The sequence below is a fragment of the Dreissena polymorpha genome, chromosome 6 (assembly GCF_020536995.1).
Source record: "Dreissena polymorpha isolate Duluth1 chromosome 6, UMN_Dpol_1.0, whole genome shotgun sequence".
In the NCBI taxonomy this organism is placed as follows: Eukaryota; Metazoa; Mollusca; class Bivalvia; order Myida; family Dreissenidae; genus Dreissena; species Dreissena polymorpha.
The window spans coordinates 14,467,570-14,489,942 of record NC_068360.1 but is presented as its reverse complement, the minus strand read 5'-3'; the positions used below and the strand labels follow the sequence as shown (position 1 = coordinate 14,489,942).

At 36.5% G+C, this 22,373-nt stretch overlaps 1 protein-coding gene across 3 annotated transcripts in view; it reads right to left on the bottom strand.

The window, feature by feature from the left end:
• Positions 1-22,065, bottom strand: part of LOC127833631 (cohesin subunit SA-2-like) — a 98,655-nt gene extending 76,590 nt beyond the window's left edge. For all 3 annotated transcript variants that reach the window (XM_052359011.1, XM_052359012.1, XM_052359013.1), the window contains exons 1-11: positions 21,980-22,065; positions 19,365-19,446; positions 16,465-16,561; positions 15,869-15,994; positions 11,017-11,190; positions 9,746-9,950; positions 6,876-7,101; positions 5,688-5,811; positions 2,290-2,388; positions 1,432-1,511; positions 517-592 (exon numbers count right to left, since the gene is read on the bottom strand). In XM_052359011.1, coding sequence (XP_052214971.1) covers positions 517-592; positions 1,432-1,511; positions 2,290-2,388; positions 5,688-5,811; positions 6,876-7,101; positions 9,746-9,950; positions 11,017-11,190; positions 15,869-15,994; positions 16,465-16,561; positions 19,365-19,441 — 1,284 coding nt within the window. In that variant the 5' untranslated portion in view covers positions 19,442-19,446; positions 21,980-22,065. The remainder of the gene's footprint in view (positions 1-516; positions 593-1,431; positions 1,512-2,289; positions 2,389-5,687; positions 5,812-6,875; positions 7,102-9,745; positions 9,951-11,016; positions 11,191-15,868; positions 15,995-16,464; positions 16,562-19,364; positions 19,447-21,979) is intronic.
• Positions 22,066-22,373: the final 308 nt, after the last annotated feature.

The window sequence follows — 22,373 nt, the reverse complement described above, 5'->3', positions numbered from 1 at the left end:
GGGTATATACGATGTTTTATATGTGTTTCTTTGTAATATATTGATAAAATATGTTACAATTACACAAAATAGACAAGAAAAATTATACATTAAAGCCGAATTTCATAAAATGCAGCAAAGACAAATTAGCAGCCCGAGCCGATTGTGCCGAACATATTTTCCTACAACAACCGAAGCATTCGTCTTTTTATTAGGATTGGAGTTAGTGTTCGTGTGTCGTATGAATAGATATCGTTGCAGAAATTCAAATAAACCGTTAAACTAAGTTTAGATTCACATTGTACATGTATGATATGCATGCTGGCGAATTCGGCTGTACAGCCGTTTTCAATTTGAGAATTACATATCTGGCGTATTTCGCATTTTTCGACACATGTTCTTCTTAACTTTTATTTTTATTTATATTGAAATATATATATAATTAGTTTTTTTACACATTTTATATAAATTCATAAATATTTGACAAAATCGTATATACCCGCTTTAAAAGTCTGTAAAAGTTCTATAGTGACTTACCTGCCTGTGTGATGAATACACCAGCTCATACACATTCTCACAGTCTTTGTCACTGAGCACAGCATCACCAAAACTACTGCAAACAGAACACCAAGAACAGCTAAGATTTAACTATTATAAAAACCCTCACTTAACCCTTTTTTTCCCCCAAAATGGAGAATCTGTTCTTGTCAACTACAGAACAAAATCAACAAAATATGCGATGTTTGATTTTTTATTAATGGAAAAAGGAAGGATATAAGGACTGCAATTTGTTCTGATAAAAAACACAAGCACTGACAGCTTTGTCACAATGTGACAAATATAACTAAAATATCCAACACTTAAATATGTTTATTTGAGGATCAAATTAAAACAAGTTTCAAGTCAAGTAACAACAAAATATAGGGCACTGTACCAAACATTTATCGATGCATAAAACTTGAACAATAATCCCTATATAGACTTACTCCACAGCAGGTTCAATAAAAAACACGCACACACACAAAACACATACTAATCGATGATTACAAACCAATCACACATTTTAAATGTGTTCAAAATTATACATCATATCAAACATTATAATTTGGATGAACTACCATTGGTTCATAAAGATGGTTCAGCAATGTTTTTAATAGATGAGGTTTACATACACAATTTGGACAACAAATAAGCCATGCTCTGTTGGAAAATGGGGCTTAATGCATGTGTGTGAAAAGTTTCAACCTTGATCAGCCTGTGAAGATTGCACTGGCTAATCAGGGACAACACTTTCTGCCTACACTGATTGTTCTATTAGAAGGCACCGCCTTTGACCAAACAAAAAATTCCATTATAGCTGAAAGGGTTCTTGTTTTATCTGGGATGACACTTTACCCACATGCATTAAGTCCCGTTTTCCCAGGGCATGGACTCAGATAGCGGCAAACATACTTGAGTATACTGATGACCAGTCTGACTGCTTGTACGGCCACCTCCATCTCCTTATCAAGGGTCATCTCAACAATACGATCCTGGAATTCACACAAAATAATTAAAGGGGTCTGATTATCTGATTAAAGAATCATCCCCTGGGGTGGTATTCCAGAAACATCTTAAGTAATTTCTTAAATAATTTCACTTAAGTTCAAAATTACAATCTTTTGTATTTCGTTACTAAATAAGGAAACACATGTTTTTTTGGTATTCCTTAAATAACATTGGCATAATGATGTTATTTAAATGTATATCTTGATGCCAATCTATTGCAATATGAAATGAAACACTTAAGAAAATTTCCCAATTTAAGGATAAGAATAAAATTTAACTTAAGATGCTTCTGGAATACGACCCCAGGGAGGAAAATGCTCTACCCAACTTTCAGGGTTTTCAATTAAACTCTTCATTTGTATATAGATCCATAACAATTCATAACTTTTTGTAAAATTAAAGTGACATTGAAATGGAGAAAATCAGCTGAAAGAAGGAGAAATCCAATCCCTGCAATATACTTATTTAGGCACATAATTTGTTAAAAGATTTCAGTGACACAATTTTATCATTTCTTAATAAAAAAAATTTTGTTTGCAGTGATTGAAATTTGCAGAATTATTTTGGTTTTAAACTTTCTATTTGTGTCTAAGTTTATTATTTATAACCTCTATGCATCATCATATTATTTTCTTTCAATTCAAACAAATCAGTAATCCAGTTGATTTGCCAAGACCTTCTGTACAATTTTGTCATACAGCTGACTGAGGTAACACATCAGAACTTGAGTCCATTCCAAAAATGAACAGTTTATTGCCCTACCTTGAACCTGTTAGTGAAATACTCCAGTTTATGGCAGAGATCTGACGTGTCGTACAGTGGGTAGAGGGCCTTCAAGCAGCACAGCCGCACATCTCCTATCTGGGGAATACAAGACACCGTATCCATCATCTCAGCGCTAATTTATAGAAAATTGATCTACCAAGTCAACTAGAGAGTTGAAATACAAGTCTTGCACTGGGAAAATGGGGTTTGATGCCTGCTAATCATTGGGGACACTTTCCGCTTTTATGGCATTTTTTTTATTCTTAGCAAAATTCCAGAACATGCCGGAAAGTGTTGTCCCTGATAAGCCTGCACACTCTTATCTCAGAAGGCACTTGACACACATGTATTAAGCCCAGTTTTTCAAAAACAAGGCTCAATTTATAGAATATTGATAAACCTAATCAACAGGGGTCTAAAGATAAAAAGAGATTCATAATTGTTAGGGACAACAGAAACATCTCCCATGGCTAGGTTATGGGTTCAGGGCTTTTTTGACTGGATATCAAGCTTGAAATGGTATGCAGTATTTTTGAAAACAAATACAACTAGAGCTTTGTCACAAACGTGACGAATACCCCCACATGCCGCATTGACACAGAATATTTTGCATGTTGTCTTCGCATAAAACAGCAGACACCATGCTAAATGCTTAAAAATGCACTAAGTGACCCCATGACCTAGTTTTTGACCCGGCATGGCCCCTGTTCGAACTTTACCTATACATCATCTAGATACAACTTCTGACCAAGTGTGAAGCTCAGATGAAAACAACTTGAATTAAAGAGGGGGCACCATGCTAAATGTTTAAAACGCACTAAGTGACCCAGTTTTTGACCCGGCATGACCCATATTCGAACTTGACCTAGACATCATCTAGATACAACATCTGACCAAGTTTGGTGAAGATCGGATGAAAACAAGAGATGTGTTCGTCAGAAACACAATGCCCCCTATTGCGCCGCTTTGTTGGTGTTTTTTTTACCTTTGACCTTGAAGGATGACCTTGAACTTGAACTTCCACCACTCAAAATGTGCAGCTTCATGCGAACGCCACTTTGATTTTTTTTTGCCCTTTGACCTTGAATGATGACCTTGACCTTGAACTTCCACCACTCAAAATGTGCAGCTTCATGATAACGCCGTTTTGAAAAATTGGTTGTTGTTTTTACCTTTGACCTTGAAGGATGACCTTGACCTTGAAGGATGACCTTGACCTTGAAGGATGACCTTGACCTTGAACTTCCACCACTCAAAAGTGCAGCTTCATGATAACGCCGCTTTGAATTTTTTATAATTTTTTTGACCTTTGACCTTGAAGGATGACCTTGACCTTGAAGGATGACCTTGACCTTAAACTTCCACCACTCAAAATGTGCAGCTTTATGAGACAACCGCTTTGAATTTATTTTATTTTTTTACCTTTGATCTTGAAGGATGACCTTGACATTGAACTTCCACCACTCAAAATGTGCAGCTTCATGAGGTACACATGCATGCCAGATATCAAGTTGCTATCTTCAATATTGAAAAAGTTATGGCCAAAGTTAAAAAAATTTCCAGACGGGTGGACAGACTGACATACACACATACTGACTGACGGACAGTTAAACTGCTATATGCCACCCTACCGGGGGTATAACAAATTGAATTAGAGAACGGACACTTAATAGGGACCGACAGACCAACCGACCTACAGACATGCTCACTCCTATATATCCCCCTAAACTTCGTTTGTGTGGGTATAATGAAATGCATTATGTTACAGCTACTACCGTTGTGTTTGTCCATATTATAATTTGTTTGTTGCCTTTTTTCATATGAAAAGAACATCACATATCAAATTAAGAATAGTTTTCAAATTTCAGACATTTTTGTTTGGAATTGCCACTTATGAAATACAAACTTTATATCTAACATGGCCAGGCCATCATTTCATTAGCACAATGCAATTTTTTGTAAACCTTTCTGCTCAGTAGCAAATTGAAAATGGCTACACGCAACAGGCATACAACCAGAAAAGCCTCCAAGAAACTTGCAGCCTGTTCCAGTTTTATGCTGTTTGCAGCTTATCAGTAGCTTAGGCTTGGCAATGAAGCGTTTAAAACTTCAAACTTGTAAGATAAGGCTTAAATTTGATTAGATAATCTAAGGCACTACAAACCTGTCAAAGTGCGTATCTGAGTAGCAAAGGGTTAAAGTACCACCAAAATTCCCTTACCTTGTCGAACAATGTCCAGCCCAAATATTTGTGGTAAATCCCCATACCTTGTCATACCATGTTAAGTCCAAACCGAATATTTGAGGTCAATCCCCATACCTTGTCATATAATGTCCAGCCCACATATTTGAGGTGAACCCCCATAACTTGTCATACAATGTCCAGCCCACATATTTGAGGTGAACCCACATAACTTGTCATACAATGTCCAGCCCACATATTTGAGGTGAACCCCCATAACTTGTCAAACAATGTCCAGCCCACATATTTGAGGTTAATCCTCCTACTTTGTCATACAATGTCCAGCCCACATATTTGAGGTTTATCCCCATACCTTGTCATACAATGTCCAGCCCACATATTTGAGGTAAATCCCCTACCTTGTCATACAATGTCCAGTCCACATATTTGAGGTAAATCCCCATACCTTGTCATACAATGTCCAGCCCACATATTTGAGGTTAATCCTCCTACTTTGTCAAACAATGTCCAGCCCAACTATTTGAGGTAAATCCCCATACCGTGTCATACAATGTACAGCCAACATATTTGAGGTAAATCCCCTACCTTGTCATACAATGTCCAGTCCACATATTTGAGGTAAATCCCCATACCTTGTCATACAATGTCCAGCCCACATATTTGAGGTAAATCCCCTACCTTGTCATACAATGTCCAGTCCACATATTTGAGGTAAATCCCCATACCTTGTCATACAATGTCCAGCCCACATATTTGAGGTTAATCCTCCTACTTTGTCATACAATGTCCAGCCCACATATTTTAGGTAAATCCCCATACCTTGTCATACAATGTACAGCCAACATATTTGAGGTAAATCCCCTACCTTGTCATACAATGTTCAGCCCACATATTCAAGGTAAATCCCCATACCTTGTCATACAATGTTCAGCCCAACTATTTGAGGTAAATCCCCATACCTTGTCATACAATGTCCAGCACAAATATTTGAGGTAAATCCCCTACCTTGTCATACAATGTCCAGCCCAACTATTTGAGGTAAATCCCCATACCGTGTCATACAATGTCCAGCCAAACTATTTGAGGTTAATTCCCATACCTTGTCATACAATGTCCAGCCCACATATTTGACGTAAATCCCCTACCTTGTCATACAATGTCCAGCCCACATTTTTGACGTAAATCCCCATACCTTGTCATACAATGTCCAGCCCACATATTTGAGGTAGCCATCATCCAGGAACATGTTGGGGTACTTCTTCATCCAAACTCCAATCTCCTTCATACAGATTGACCGAATTTCAGCTTGGGTGTCCCTTTAACAAATATGTTTAATTAAGTATGAAACAGAGCTTACATGTACTTATTGGTTTCAATACAACATTGATTTAAATTCCAAAGTGTTCATACAGATTCACATTTATAATTTTTCCGGTTCAAAATAAGTACTAAGGCCTTTTTTAACTTCTTGACAGCGACCCTGGATGGCCATTTCAAACAATTTTGACATGGACTCTCAACAAATCGAACTGGGCCACACAGAAACAGCTGTTGTAAACTGTGGAAAGCTGACTTTGGGGGTTAAAAACGGTCAAAAACGACCATTTCACTATTGAAACATAATGTAACTGGCTTTGCTTGTTCTAATCAAATATAAGTGTAAATAAATTAAAATTTTGAAATGAATGTAGTACATAAGCTCTGCAAATCAACCACGCCATATGCATAAAAATCTATTAAGTCGTGTCACTTAACTAAAGGCTCTATGTTTCAATATATACATAGAATAAGACCAGACCAGATAGGTTCAAATTTGGAGTCACTTTGAAGAAAGCATAGTAAGTTTTTAACTATGCAATGTTGAAACTGACATATTGAATTTTATTGTATTGAATTAACAGTGAAGGAGTACTAAGTCAGTCATGATAAGATTGTGTCTTAGACACCTTTCTGCTTTGATGTGGAGCTTACGTGTGGCACAGAGGGTTAACAGGTATCAAAACAATCTAACTAGTGTTTTTTTCCCATTATGTTTTGAAAAAAAAGGAAATAAAAGTATTTTATTCTTTTGGAAAAAATCTTCCATTTTACTTTGACACAACATTGGAAATAAGGATATTTTATTTTTTTGCTAAAAATACTTGAAAAATGAGGCTAAGTGTTTTCAATATTATATTTGCTAAGGTTCAATCCATAGAGCTGCATAGGAAACTTAACTAATCGTTGCAGTTTATTTGCACAAAAAGGTTTTTGGAAACCTTCAATTGGGAATTTAATGCAGTCATTTGGAAACAATGTAAACTTTTTTACATTGGGAATGGGGCTGAATAATGGGCAAAAATAGGACCAAAATACAACAATTTCATTCAGAACTGTCTACCTGTATCTGTGTACAAAGACTCCCTTGAAGATGTATGTGAGCATGTTCCTGATCTCTGCCTGGTTTTCCTCGAGCTCCTGCCGCTTGCTCATCAGCAGGTTGAGGCGGTCCGTGGCCTGCTTGTTCTTGGTCTTCTGTCTCTCAGACTCGTACTGGCGCTGTGTGTTGTCCAGGTTGATACTCAGATTTAGCGCCACGTCCACCAGCGCTGTCATCAGCTTCATGGCTTTGAGTGAAAGACTTTAATTAATGATGTTTCATAGCCAGCAAATGAGAAAGTTTGCTCAGTAAATATTCAAAAGGGTATAAATGCAAGATATTGAATTGATAACTGTAGCTTGCCAATATTAAATGGGCACTGACTTGTATGAATTCAGTGTTTTTAACACCATTTTGGGAATGGGGCCGGGTTCCGTTTGGATTATAATACTGGACCCGAATTTTCAGGAAAATAATTATAATATTTGTTTCCTTTTTTTTCTTTCTGGAAACCATGAATTGGAAATTTTTAGGTCCCATTTGGGACATACTTGTTACATACTCAGGGAATAATCTAGAATTTACTATCTACGAGTCCCTTGAACTCGCAGATTTTGTACAAATGAGTCCCAGGCCAAAATTAATGAGTCCACCTTGAAAAAGAATGGGTCCCAAATTTTGAAATATACCAAGTAATGTAGAAAACGAGTCTTAATCACACTAGCTCAATAACTATATTTTGCATTAAACTTTAAAAAAAATCTCAAAAACATGTTCAAACCAAAACAACAAATTCAGGTTTATCACTATCTTGTTTTCCTTCACATAGGCCATAACATTATCTGTTTCATAAATGTAACCTGTAACAACATTTCAACTTGATTCAAGTCAATTATAATATTATTGTTAACATCCGAATTGCGAACCTGATAATATTATTGTTAATGTCCGAATTGCAAGCCGTTGCCTTGTTTGTTTAGGATTTAGCTTCAACACCTTATTTCGGAGGCATTTTTCTGTATTACTTATAACTAAGTTACAAAAAGTTAAAGCAGGTTTTTATCAGGTTTTAAACACACACTATTTAAAAGGTCGATTCTAATTGGTTCGTATTATACAGCAGCTGCTTGACTAGAGCCAATCAAAAGTCTTGTTGCCGTCTTTAAGCCTCATTCGGTTAAACTCAGCGTTCATCGCTACACTTTTGACTCATACCCAAGATGGTTCGTACTTATCGTGATTCGCGTATGAGTTAACGGATTCGTTTCAGCAATGCGCCCGAGTGGACGCACATATTTCAAAACTATGCGTCTATTTCGATATTTGTGCGTCATAGACGCGGGACGCACATGTAGATTATTCCCTGCATACTTGTTTTCATTGGGAATGGGACAGAATACTGGCCCTGAATTTTAAGGGGAAAAAAATGGCATGAGTATAGCAAACTCATGTTACTATGAATAGGTTTTTTTCGGTTCTGGTATCATGTGCTTACAAAACACCATGCAAAACAATCTTATTATATATTAATAAAATTTAATTTATACTTATGGAATAACCAGGTCAATTTTGTTGAGCTTTTTTGTGCTTTATTTTAATGATGTAAATAATGTAAATGTATGTTGCACAAAATTGTGCAACACTTTTATGATGGTAATTTTCATTCTAAAGTAAACCTAGTTTAAACATAGGAAAATATATGAACTAGTCAAAATGGCATGCCTTTATTAACTGCGCTCTTAAAAATGCTTTTCTGTGGTTTATAGGAAAAAATCTGTGATTTAGAATTGATAATTCACTGTTTCAAACAGTGAAAAATGACCATGAAAATAATTAATAATTTTCACTGTTCAGCTTTCAAATAAGTCGTCATTTTGACATCAGTAAGTAATCATAAGTAATCATTCCAGCTGAATTCTCTTCAAATGTAAAATAAAAGGTCAAAAAGCATTAAATTAAAATAAAACTTGTTTTGATTAGACTTGCATTCACTCGAGACCATAGAAAACAAGAAACCATCGGAGACGGGTGATGCTCCCCAAAGTTTTTTTTTGTCACAATATTGCATTATATATTCAGATAAAAGGAAACGTCTAGTAGTTGGGGGGACAAGAATTACACTATATGTACAGTTAATAGATAATTTCAAAGGGCCATAACTCTGTGGAAAATAATCCGACAAGAACCAGCTGATAATATGCACATCTCCTCTTGTTAGTGAAGCTTCCCATAAAGTTTAATTGAATTTCGGTCATTAATTGCTGAGAAATAGCCCGGACAAAAATTGTGCACGGACAGATTGACACATGCACGGACAGATTGACACATGCACAGACAGACAAAGCGGTGACTATATGCACCCCCCCCCCAAAAAAAAATTGGGGGAGCATAATAAATAATTTCACTCCTGGTTACGCCAAGAGAAAACTTCATATGGATTTCTCTGATCACTCCTGAATTAAAATTGATAGTCTATATAGAAAACAAATATCCTCTTATTTCATAATTATCAAATCAGAAAGCTTGCATAATAAAATCTGGGAAAATGGGAAAAAATGTATGAAAGAAAGATAATGACAACTAACTTGAGTTTTAACTGCGAAATGTTAATGTTTAAATTTTTTAATCATGTTTTACAGAATGTTGTCGCTTTGAACATAGGAATTTTCATTCCATAATAACCATAAGTTTAACATAAAAAATAATGTAACCTATCATAAGGAAATGGCCTTTTTAATTGAGTCTCAAATAAGAATAGATAATGGTATTGATCAGCATCAAAACTGAACATTATTAAGGGTGATGTCCACCAAATGTCGATGCCATCAAATGTTTGCTGAAACATTTAGGTACTTTTCTAAGGAATGTTATCAGATGCTCCAAATACCAACCTGCCAGTGTGCTGGTGTGTCTAAAGGCCCTGACCTGTGAGTCAGTGAGCCCCGTGAGTAGAGAGATGATGTTGTCCATCATGTACTGGTCGTAGATGACGCTGTACTGGCACTGCCTCACCAGCACCTGAACAAACTCCACGTAGTTGGGCTTGAACTTCTTGTAGGCAGGACCGGCCATGATGAGAGGGTAGTCACCGCTGTCCTGGCAACAGTAATAGCAAAATAAACATTTGAACCTTGCTCTTGGTAAAACTTGGGTTAACCCTTAAACATATATATATGTATTTTGACTCATTTGTAGTCCCTTAGAAAGTTAAATTTGATTAAAGACCTTTTTTACTAGATCCAAGTTTTAAAGGCTTCATTTCCAACCCTTAACTATTGATGAGCAGCAAACAGCATAAAACATGAACAGACTGCGAGTTACTCACTTCGCTTCTTATGGGGGAAAAGGGTTAATGCAGGTGCAAAAAGTGTACAAACTATAGCAGACAAAATGAGAGTGTATTCTCTGCTGTCATGTTAACAGGAATGGGGTAAACCTTTTAGCCTCTCTCTGGCCACATTTTTACTTTTGATCTAAAACCATGACCTTCAACTTAAATATCAAAATAGGATTATTGACAGCAGAAAACTTTCTCATATAGTTTTTGTGCCATGTTACTTGAAAATGCCTTCAATGCAAGAAACTACTTCCCTTTCAGAAGCAAAGTGATAGTGGCTGTATGCAAACAGCATAAAAACAAAACAGCCTGCAAGTAACTGGCATTCTGCTAGTTTCACACTTGGAAACTAAGCCTTAAAAGCCTGAAAAGTCTTTAATTTCATTTGATTTTCAAAGGGTATGCAAAAGGGAAAAATGCGAATCTGGGTGGAAAAGGGTTAAAGCAGGAAAACTGGGAGTAATGCATGTGCATAAAGTGCCGTCCCAGATTTTCTGTGTAGTCCACACAGGTGGCTTATCAGGGACAACACTTTCTGCACAGGAAATTCTAGCACTTACCTTGTAAAACTCCTTGGTCATTTTCCTGATGTTTCTGATTATTAATACCCCCACTTGCACGCCAAAGTACAGCTTCCAAAATAAATGCTGACTTTTTTATAATAATTTCAATGCAGGCAATTCTGCCAGTTACCTCGTAAACTCTTTTGTCATTTTCCTGATGATTCTGATAATAAATACTCCCGCATGCACACCATAAACCAGCTTCCAAAAAAATGCTGACTTTTTAAATAATAATTTCAATGCAGAAAAATCCGCCAGTAACCTCGTCAAACTCTTCGGTCATTTTCCTGATGATTTCCGCGTGCTCCATGTTGGAGTACATGTAGGGGGAGATCTTGCCCTTGCAGCCGGAGCACTGTATGAAGAACTGGATCAGCTCTAGGAGGGACGTGTCCCGGTCTGACTTGTAGTTCTCTATCCACTCGTCTACCACCGTCTGCAAGATAAAAACGGCTGCATGTGGATTTTGCATTTACAGGGGTGTGAGTTTGGCAAAAACTAAGAGGAAGAAAATACCTAATCCACCCAACTGGGTAAACCAAAACTTATTGTTTCAGGGATTTGGTTCAGCGCAAGTACTCCTTATGCTCGTTCAGGAAATTTTTGTACAAAAAAAGAACTTTTGAGATCAAAGTTCATCATATGATACACCTTGTTTGCACTGTAATACAACCATAATAAATATTTTTATCTTAAACATGTTACGGTATGAATTGTGGTTCTCTATCCACTCTGACTCATCTACAACCGTCTGCTTTATGAAGTGGGTTTTGCACATACAGGGGTGTAAGTTTGGTAAATACCATAGACAAGGAGAATACCACACCCACCCCACTTGGTTCACAAAAACTAATAATAAAACAGATCCAGTTCATTTTAAGGACATTTTAAATTTAGTTGTACTTATAGTAATTTTTGAGATCAAAGTTTATCAAATGCTGCACCTTGTTTTTTATATGTAATATGAAAATTAAGAATTTGTTTATCTTTAACATGAGTAATCTAGCTTTTTGGTAATTTGTATTGTATTTTTGTGTTTAACTGACCAATTACTGTACAGTTTACTGAAACAACATGGAACTGTTCCTCAGAAAGTTAAATTTAATTAAAGACCTTTCTTACTAGATTCAAGTTTTAAAGGCTTCATAACCCCAAGATACTGATAAGCAGCAAACAGCATAAAACCTGAACAGACTGCGAGTTACTCGCAGGCTGTTCTGTTTTTCTGCTGTTTGCAACTTTGCACATAGCCATTTTCACTTTGCTTCTTATGGGGAAAGAGTTAAACTCAATAAAATACATCAATAATACAACTGCTGTGTTTTTGCACTTTTAAGTCATGCAAATAGAAACACACACACCAAAAATAAGGTCATTATCTGTGAAAGCATTTTAAAAAAGTGTTATTTTAAAGAAGATTCCAAAGTCAAAGACCCGCAACTTCTTGAAAAAAATGAACCTGAACAAAACTCGAACTTTATCAGTAATTAGTGTAGATATACTTACAAATCAGTTGCTATATAAGTTTCTCAATACTGTGAAACCATTTATTTTCGCCAGAGCGAAATTTCGCCATTTTTATAAAAATGACGTTTTCGTCAGCACTTAAATTCGCCAATTCCTGACTTTGAAAAAAAAATTAAAATGCTTCAGTCAATATCCGATTTGTTTGCCCGAAATATATCGCGGTTGCGATGAATCTTAGTAGGAAAAGAGGGAGGACACTTGAGTCACATGCAGGAGGTGGGGCCTGTTTGTCACATGTCAATAAACTAGTCTTTTGTTATCAGGGTATCATTATTAAGATTAGCGGATTAGTGGGACCGAATAACCGTTAACGAGTGTTTGAAACAGTGAAGCCAATCTCCAATTGGTCTTATTCAATTATTATCATCGCCAAACTAATAACAATCTTACCTTTTTCGGCGCAAATTAAAGAAGATGCGAAGATTATTGGTTAAAATTAGCAAACTATTTGGTAAATTTTCAATAAAGTTTCCAGAGTTTTGCAGCGTAAATATTTGATCGCTTTTAGTACAATAATTTTCTGAAGTGTAAAATTAACAGTGCATTATGGGATAGCGGTTTCATAGGACACAGCTCAGATTTAATTGTAACAACCAATGGACGAATGAGTTTAAATTAGATTGAATGCAATAGGATACAAAACAATGTTTTATTGCATCCGAAAAACATGCTTTCCAGGGATTTCCTGAAAATCACGCAAAAATATAAGTTATTTTTTTTAAACAAATACCCTACGTTTGGATGAAATTAATCGTCATGATTGCTAATTTCTCTTTACCTGTTACGTTTTCAATTGCTATATGTATCGTAAAACTTGTCAAAGCTGTCAATAATTAAAATATCGATAGCCCATAAACGAAACACAGGTTATTTTACGAATGTATTGTAGTTAAACGCAAACAACCAAACACAAATCAATATGTTCTGTATAAATTTGTAATCAATGCGGAGAATGTATACAAGTAAGGTGTTGATCACACATCATCATCTTTTAATTTTGTTAATTGTCTTTGATCCAGATCCGCTGTGTGGAGGCTGTATAATTTGCAACAACACTGAAAAATACAATACACACACTGGGTTAAAAATTTAGGAGTTAAAAATTAGCGCTAATCAATAATCATTACTATTCTACCTAAACGAAGTCAATGCAGTCGATACAGCTGTACTGTGCTTGCGTTTTAGAGCAATGTCACGTGTCTGTTAAGTACACTGTGTAATCTACACCCTTTTGTGTCAAAACCGGATTAATCTCAATTACGAAACAGACGGAGTATGTTTGCGTGGATTACGTTGAATTTTAGGGCCTCATGCCTTTGGTAATTCAGGCTTTATAATTTGTTCAAATGGGACATAATTGTTCGTAATGATCTTGAATTCGTCAATCGGTCGACTGACGGAATACACGAAAATTAATGCCTGACGATTAATAACGGTTTCACAGTATGAACAACGAAACTTTTAACTGTAATTAAAGATCTCAATTTTTCTTGCGCTTCAAAGCATTTATACAAAATCAATACACCCACGCTTTCCATGCGGAGGACTTGACATTTTGTGCAACCTAATTTTCACCTGTATTTAATAAGGCAAAATGATCAACAAGAAATACATTAGCACTGTTTATTCAAAAAATAATTCCTTAATGTCACGTTTACATTACAATTCATGTTTTGGATAAGAAATTTAATACCCGGTAATGCTAATTTTAGAAATCAACAGAACATTTACAGTTGTTTGTAAATAATCCAATTATAATTTTTTTTAAAGCTTTATGTGCAAAAATACATGTTTTGACATTAATGTATTATGCATGAAATGCATTATTTTCACAAGGATTACACCCAGGTTGCCAGCATAGGTCTTCTAAATAACTGTTCATGATTTTATCGTACTGGTGTACACATATGGGACCTATTTAAGTGGCTGGTATACAATACAAAGCCAACAATACCGTTGACATATTCGATTGATATTGACACGAGGTTATTCATGCCTGACTAAATCACAACCATGAGCATCTTCACTACCTTCGGGCCATACTCTTGTACTATTTGGCTTAGAATTTTGGTAAAGAGGCTCTTAAGATGTCATCCATAAGGGGGCGAGGTGGCTTTTGCCTTTGAAAAGGGCAGAGTGGCGCTTAAAAACGGCGTGATACAAAAATGGTTAATACATATTCAAACAAGAGTGCCAAACTGTCACAAGATACGCCCGTTTAAAGGTTTTGGACAACTTGATAACTTTACCATGACCCATATTTGAACTTGACCTACATATCATCTAGACACAACTTCTGACCAAATTTGGTGAAGATCAGATGAAAACTACTTCAATTAGAGAGTGGACACCATGCTAAATGCTCGAAATGCACTAAATGACCTCGTGATCTAGTTTTTGACCCGGCATGACCCATATTTGAACTTGACCTAGATATTGTCTAGACACAACTTCTGACAAAATGTGGTGAAGATCGGATGAAAACTACTTCAATTAGAGAGCGGACACCATGCTAAATGCTTGAAATGCACTAAGTGACCCCGTGACCTAGTTTTTGACCCGGCATGACCCATATTCGAACTTGGCCTATATATCAACTAGATGCAACTGCTGACCAAGTTTGGTGAAGATCGGATGAATACAATTTGAAATAGAGTCCGGACAAAGTGGCCCCTTTGAAAATGCACTTATTGACCCTATGACCTAGTTTTTGACCCGGCATGACCCATATTCGAACTTGGCCTAGATATCAACTAGATGCAACTGCTGACCAAGTTTGGTGAAGATCGGATGAATACAATTTGAATTAGAGTCCGGACAAAGTGATGCCTTCCGCCCGCCGCCCGCCCGCCCGCCAAGGGGTTTCACATAATACGTCCCGTATTTTATACGGGCGTATAAAAAAATGTGCTTTACAAGTCCTTTTCTGCACAAACCCCTTCCATGCTGCTTTGCTACTTTGTCTGACTGACCAAATACCTGGGAAAAGCATGAAGTTATATCAGTAAACCCCTGCTGCTTTGCTACTGTGCCTGACTGACAAAATACTGGAGACAAGCATGAAGTAATATCAGTGAACCCACCTGTAAGGAGTGACAAGCATGAAGTAATATCAGTGAACCCACCTGTAAGGAGTGACAAGCATGAAGTAATATCAGTGAACCCACCTGTAAGGAGTGACAAGCATGAAGTTATATCAGTGAACCCACCTGTAAGGAGTGACAAGCATGAAGTAATATCAGTGAACCCACCTGTAAGGAGTGACAAGCATAAAGTTACATCAGTAAACCCACCTGTAAGGAGTGACAAGCATGAAGTTATATCAGTGAACCCACCTGTAAGGAGTGACAAGCATAAAGTTACATCAGTAAACCCACCTGTAAGGAGTGACAAGCATGAAGTAATATCAGTGAACCCACCTGTAAGGAGTGACAAGCATAAAGTTATATCAGTAAACCCACCTGTAAGGAGTGACAAGCATGAAGTTATATCAGTGAACCCACCTGTAAGGAGTGACAAGCATGAAGTTATATCAGTGAACCCACCTGTAAGGAGTGACAAGCATGAAGGTATATCAGTGAACCCACCTGTAAGGAGGCCTTGCCAACCTTGACAATCTCAAAGAGGGAGCTTCCATCGCCATCATCATCTGTGGATGCTGCAGCCCTTGTGACTCGACCCCTACCAGCACCGCCACGACCTCTCCTGGACACCTACAACACAGGCGGAATTTTAGGAGATAAAATCTGGGAAAACTGGATTTATCATTATGCATGTGCGAAAAGTGTTGTACCAGATAAGCCCGTGCAGTCAACACAGGCTAATCAGGGATAATTCTTTATGTTTTAATAGTGGAAGTCTGCTCTAAAAGAAAATCAAGTATCTGTGAAGTGTTGTCCCAGATAAGCCTCATTTTACCAGAGCAAGGTGCACATTCATACAGAGGCTGCAAAACCTGTCAGTCAGACCAAAAATTACGAAATCTGAAAATAAATCTGACAATGGTTAATACAATGTCTCGAAAATAAATGTGTAGGTAAGAAGGATGTGTGTATGATACTGACCAAATGCCTGATAAAATTCAAAACTTTATAGGAAAATTTGTCTGAAGGCCCTAACTAGGTTTTTGCTGTCTGTTTTAAGGAAAATTAACTGATTCAATAACAAGTGGCTGGCCACATACCGAGGGATCACCGACGGCTCCTCCCCTTTTTCCTCGACCACGCCCCCTACCCAATGGTCTGGTGGGCTCCTCAAATTCACTGTCATCATCATTGTCCCTGCAGAAGTAATACATTAACAAATTCAGAATCAACAACAATATCCTCGAGTGCCCAATTTCGACGCATACAAGCAGTTTGTTGAAGTTTTGTTGCTCAATATAGGGATTTATGTAATAAATTTTGTTATTTCATTACACATGCACCTTTTATTTACACATTTTAAATTCAATCGATTGTGTTATCAACAAAAATTCGTTGAAAAACGAAATGACCCAAGTCTATGTAACGGCGGCCATATCTGTTGAGAGTGCCCTAAAACGACGCATCTGATTGGTTATATGATTTTAATGTAAATATCACTCCTGTGGAGACTGAATGCATAAAATAATAACTCATGGTTGTTCTACTTAAATGTGTAATTGCTGTAAAAGTAATATGAAACTGAAATTAATTAAATCAATTAAGATTTTTAATTGTGTGATGCCATACTGTATGGCAGTGGTTTTAATAGGGGCCTGTGTCAGCAACCCTGTCATAAGCTGTGTTTATGATAGATATGTGAATATAACCTGTAGTTCTTTTGTGGAACCTACACTTATAATTAATTAAATGAAAATTAGTAATAAACATAATATGCAATTACCAACATAAACACGTGCTACATATAGTTAAAATTGTATTACAGCATAACGAAAAACATATCCGGACTTCAAATGAAAGTTTACGCGTACACCTTTTTCATAGTGAAAATAAATCTATTTATACCATGTTTTGTCAAATGGCAGTCACGTGACTTATGAATGAAATTGTGAACTTTTGCATACGAAACCGATGCATTATCCCACGGTCTTATTAACAAAGACAATTGGGTGTAAAGTGTTCAAAAGTTTTGCATTAAGTAAAGTACATAAAAATCCATCAATTGCAAACCGATCAACCATATCTTACCTTTTAACCCGCTATTTTCCACATAACACACAATAACTATAGTAATTTGTGCGAAGAGTACCATTTGCTATTGTATGACGTCAACGGATGTCGCTCATGTATCAAACAAAGGCAAAACAAAAAATGCGTTGAATTGGGGCAGCGTCGATTCGGGTCACTCAACGATACTAAGAATATGGAAAAATAACTTTGAAAAATTGCCATTTGTTGTGTGTTTTTTTGTTAACAAATAGTTAATACATAAGAACTGAGAATAAGTGTTTTAAAATATTTTATTTTTGCTATGGTTCATTCAGTCTTCACGCTAAATATTTTAGCCAAATAGCCCTTCCGGCTAATCAGATGGAATTTTGAATAGCCCGAAAACACGTTCAATAGCCCAAGTAGGTCAATTTAAATTTTATGACTTTTTTGGCCAGGAACACCAAAATAGTTATTAACAATCAGAAAATCTACTTCCATTAAAACAGATGCATGTGATTAGAGTAATAAAGGGTATTCTGTTTCCTTTTCAAATGCATTTTATACAAAATGCACCAGATAATTATGCTGTTTATTGTAACTTTATAATTACGCATGTTCTCATTCAATGATTCTATTAATCAGTTTGACCGGTGTTTGGTTTTATTTTAAAGCAAATTGAATTATTATCATGTTTAAAAAATATCCGAAGAACTTCAAAAATACATCAGCCTATTAAAATAACAGATTATTATCGTATTATTACTAGGAGTAAGGACAATCGCCAGTGAATTTCTGAATTGTTGGCATGTGGCTTCAGAACAAAAGCCACTGGTTGTGTTAACTGCCCAATCTACCAAGTGACAATGTCTGCTTCTGTAATTTACTCCCGATGTTTTGATAAGCATCATGTGTCAACCGTGAAAAGTATCGAATATTCGTAAACAGATTATAAGTAGCAAAGTAGGTCACGTAGCAGAAAAAGATTATAGAATAAACGAAAGTACTAACGTCTTCTAATACGCAAGAATAATTGATTAAAACACATGGAAACCAAACTGTAATAAGGATCAGTTTGTTTAAACCCAATGCGTACAATATCCCTTACAGACTCTTTATTTTTATTGAAAAATTACTTCGTCCATTTTCATGAATTATAAATACATTTTCGGAAAACGCTTCTAAAATTAAATACGCTTCTAGATTGGTCATTATTTTAAAACATTATAAAGTGCCGCAATGCGCAAACATCCCGGAACGTGATCTACGCATGTTCAGGTTGAGTAACCTCATCTTGATTGGGCGTCAATTGCATCATTACTTCAAATAGCAACATACCTGGATGTTTACACGACAGTTTAGAAAAATGACGGCCACATGCTTTAAAACGTATAACGTCATTTTAGGCATTTAAATAGCGAATTCAAGCGTGCCTCTAAAAGCGCGTATAAATCATGTTATTGATATGAAGCTAAAATATTTAATCGACTGGTTGGGCTATTTTATAAGCATTTAGGATCGACCGATTGGCCCAAGAATCGACTCGGGCTTCGAGCTCATAGGCTAATTCGAAGACTGGGTTCAACCTATAATTACAAAGCTGGATAGGGAATTGGACAAAATGTTGCAATTCATTAAAAAACAAGAGCTGTCTCCATAGGATGACATATGCCCCCGAAAAACGCTTTGATAGAAGTTATGAGCATTTTTCGAAACCTAAACGCGGACCCTAAGTTCAAGGTCAACGTCAAAGGGATCAAAATTTGTGTGCGTATGGAAAGGCCTTGTCCATATACACATGCATACCAACTAGGAAGGTTACATCTGAAGCGAAATAGAAGTTACGAGCATTTTTTGAAACCTAAACGCAAAGTGTGACGGACAGACAGTGTGATCACTATATGCCCTCCTTCGGGGGCATAAAAAAAGCCCTGTACTCTACTGCATTTACATGGAGATCTCTGATGCTGGTTCTGCCATGCTCTGCACATGTTCCTGCACAGCCCGTCTGGGCCTCACACCTGGCATAGTGACTGAAACAGTAGAATCATGAATAGATTGACTGATAATACTACACCAGTGCTTTCCACAGGATGTTTGTCAGGCGCCCCGGGGCTGATAGGGGTGGTTCTTGATTTTTTTAATTTAATGTGTCAATTAACGCTCTGTGGTGCGTTTTAACTCAAAGAAAAACAGCGTCTAAAGACGTCATTTGGTGCGCTATGACTCTTAAAAAAATCCCCCTATCATTTAAAAAATATATATACTTTTTTATATTGTCTAATTGTTTTAAAACTTTCCCGTTCTGACAGTTAAATCCTGACTTGAACGATTCTCCAATACATCTGTTTCAACCCGAATCTATTACTGCATACTTACTACTATTCAAGTTTCTATTTATCCGATAATCCCGTTTATTCCGTTTTTATAAATCACTTTCTGGTAAATATTTACGATAAAAGCTCTCAATTATTTCTTTTGAACAAACCTTGCCATTTTTCTATAGTATCAAATAAATTTTAAGTGACTATTTATAGATTTGATGAAATATTGCCTCTGAACATGCGTCAATCCTCTGACGTGTTGTGTGCTTGTTAAAACAATACACGCGACGTTGTACATGCTGCATAATTTTCGCGCTCTTTTTATATGAGAAAAAGATTCCACACAAAATAAATTTACACAACTAATTTGAAGCAAGAATATTTTAACGTTGCGGTAACATTTACATTCGGAAGTTTTTGGATTAAAAACGCGTTAACGTCGACATACGGAAAAGGGTTCCGGATGACAAATTTAATTATTCCCATTTGAGATTTTAATAAATATTAACAGTTGCGTTATGAATTTAACGATAATTTGTTTAAACACTTAAGTTGAATAAATGTTTTGACAGAATTATGCATGAAATTCACGAGGATGACGGCCGGTTGCCATCATCAGTCTTCTAAGTATCGTTTATCGGACGAAAAATTTACTAGTGTGCGTAATTAATTCAAAGAAAATTTGTTAACGCATTACGTGTCGAATAAATTCCAGAAAAACGTTATAAATGGACATGATGAAATATACATGTACTGGAATTAAATTGTTATCGCATAATTGTAAACGGGAGTTATTTCAGGGCCCTCAAACCATTTTAGGGGAAGCGGGTCGCTACCCATAGCAGGGGGAATTTTTGCGGCGTTTCCCTTTTTGGGGGATTTTTAACTTACTCTCTAATTATTACATTTGTACATGTTAGCACTATATTCATTGCTTATTTCATAATTTAGTATGTTTGACAAGATTAAATTAAAATAGAATTGAGATAAAGTAATCATGAGACATCTATCTATTTAAAAAGAAGAAAAAAAAAAAAAAAAATTTTTAGGGGGAATTTTTCCCCCAAAAAGGGGAAAAAAGTATACTTTCCAGGGGGGGGGGGGGGGGATGCGGCCGAATTTCGGCCATGGATTTGACAGATTGAGGGCCCTGTATTTGCACAACTTACTCGCTATAAGTAATTATTTCTTTACCTCTTTCAGTTAATTTCTTGTATTAATTACAAGAGTCATAGGTAACACTTGTTTACAGTAAAAAGGTGTGATGATGATGCCCAAAACCGTCTTCAATGTACTTTTTTATTACGTAAATGGTACAAATTCTTGCTAATCAAGCTGCGATAAACTTTTACAGCGTGCCCGACTTCAATCAAAAATAATGGTCGATAGTTAACCCAGCCCTCATAAGCATTCGCGTAACCGATTGGACGATGAACATCACAGTTTGACGACTGGAAAGTTACCTGATACATCTTTGTCAGCATTTAAATGACTTTGTAATGTGGCTAGAATAATCAATACACGCGTTATGCAATTCTCTTATCAGTGGATTAACAATTACCCCATGTGGTGTTTATGGCGATTACTTGTGAAAGTAGGTACGGTGTGCTCTATTAAAACAGGGAATATTGATACACTGATAGAGAAACCTTTGTGTTTTTTTACAATCTCGGAAAATTTCAAGCGCCCCGGGGACTCTGATTTCGAAATTCAAGCGCCCCAGCAAGGGGGCGCTTAAATGGCCTGGGGAAAACCCTGTACTACACAGAAGGCTATAATCAGAATGCAGCCCGTCTGGGTCTCACGCCTGGCATTGTGACTGAAACAGCAGAATCAGGAATAGATTAAAATAAAATTAGGCTGTGGCTAGTAGTACGGGCCCGTACGACTAGCCAATAGGCTAGCCATACGGCAAGCCTATTGGCTAGTGGTACGGCTCTGTACGTATAGTCTTTTCTATGGGGATTGTCTAGCCGTACGGCTGTTATAACAAATAAACATATTGATTATTTAATGATCTACGTGCAGATTTCTTTGCAATGCTTCATACATGTACGGCTTGCCACTGCCATAAAATTATGAAAATTGCTTTGTGCAGATAGAGATTCTAAATGCAGTGATCACCGCAAACCACGAAAAGAACGTGAGCTATGAAAGGGAACGAAACTGTAATTGCTTGGTATATATGATCGATCTGCATTTCTCAAAACTTTAAATGCAAGACCAAAAATAGCAAACTTACGAGTTTAATATCCAATATTAGCGGGAACAGATTTTCGACCAAAAGCGGAAGTTTTGATCACGTGACAATGGGTCACACTAGACCCAATTCAATACCCAAACAATAACAGTATTATTAAAGGTTACATTACACTAAATCATTGTGTATCCCTCCGTGGTCCATTCGAAAGTAGTGCCTATTTCTAAAGAGTTCCTTTTCTCTTCTTGAATATAAGCCATTTAACAATGTGAGACATGTCTTTTGTGGTTATTTGTAATATCCTGTATGTGTCTGGAGTACTTTGATGCCTTGGATTGGAAGCTAACTTAAAAGATGAACTTTTGAGGGTGTGTTTTCTATTGTGTGGGGCTTTTGTCGAAATTAGGATTCCGAAACACGTTTTTCTACGGTGGGT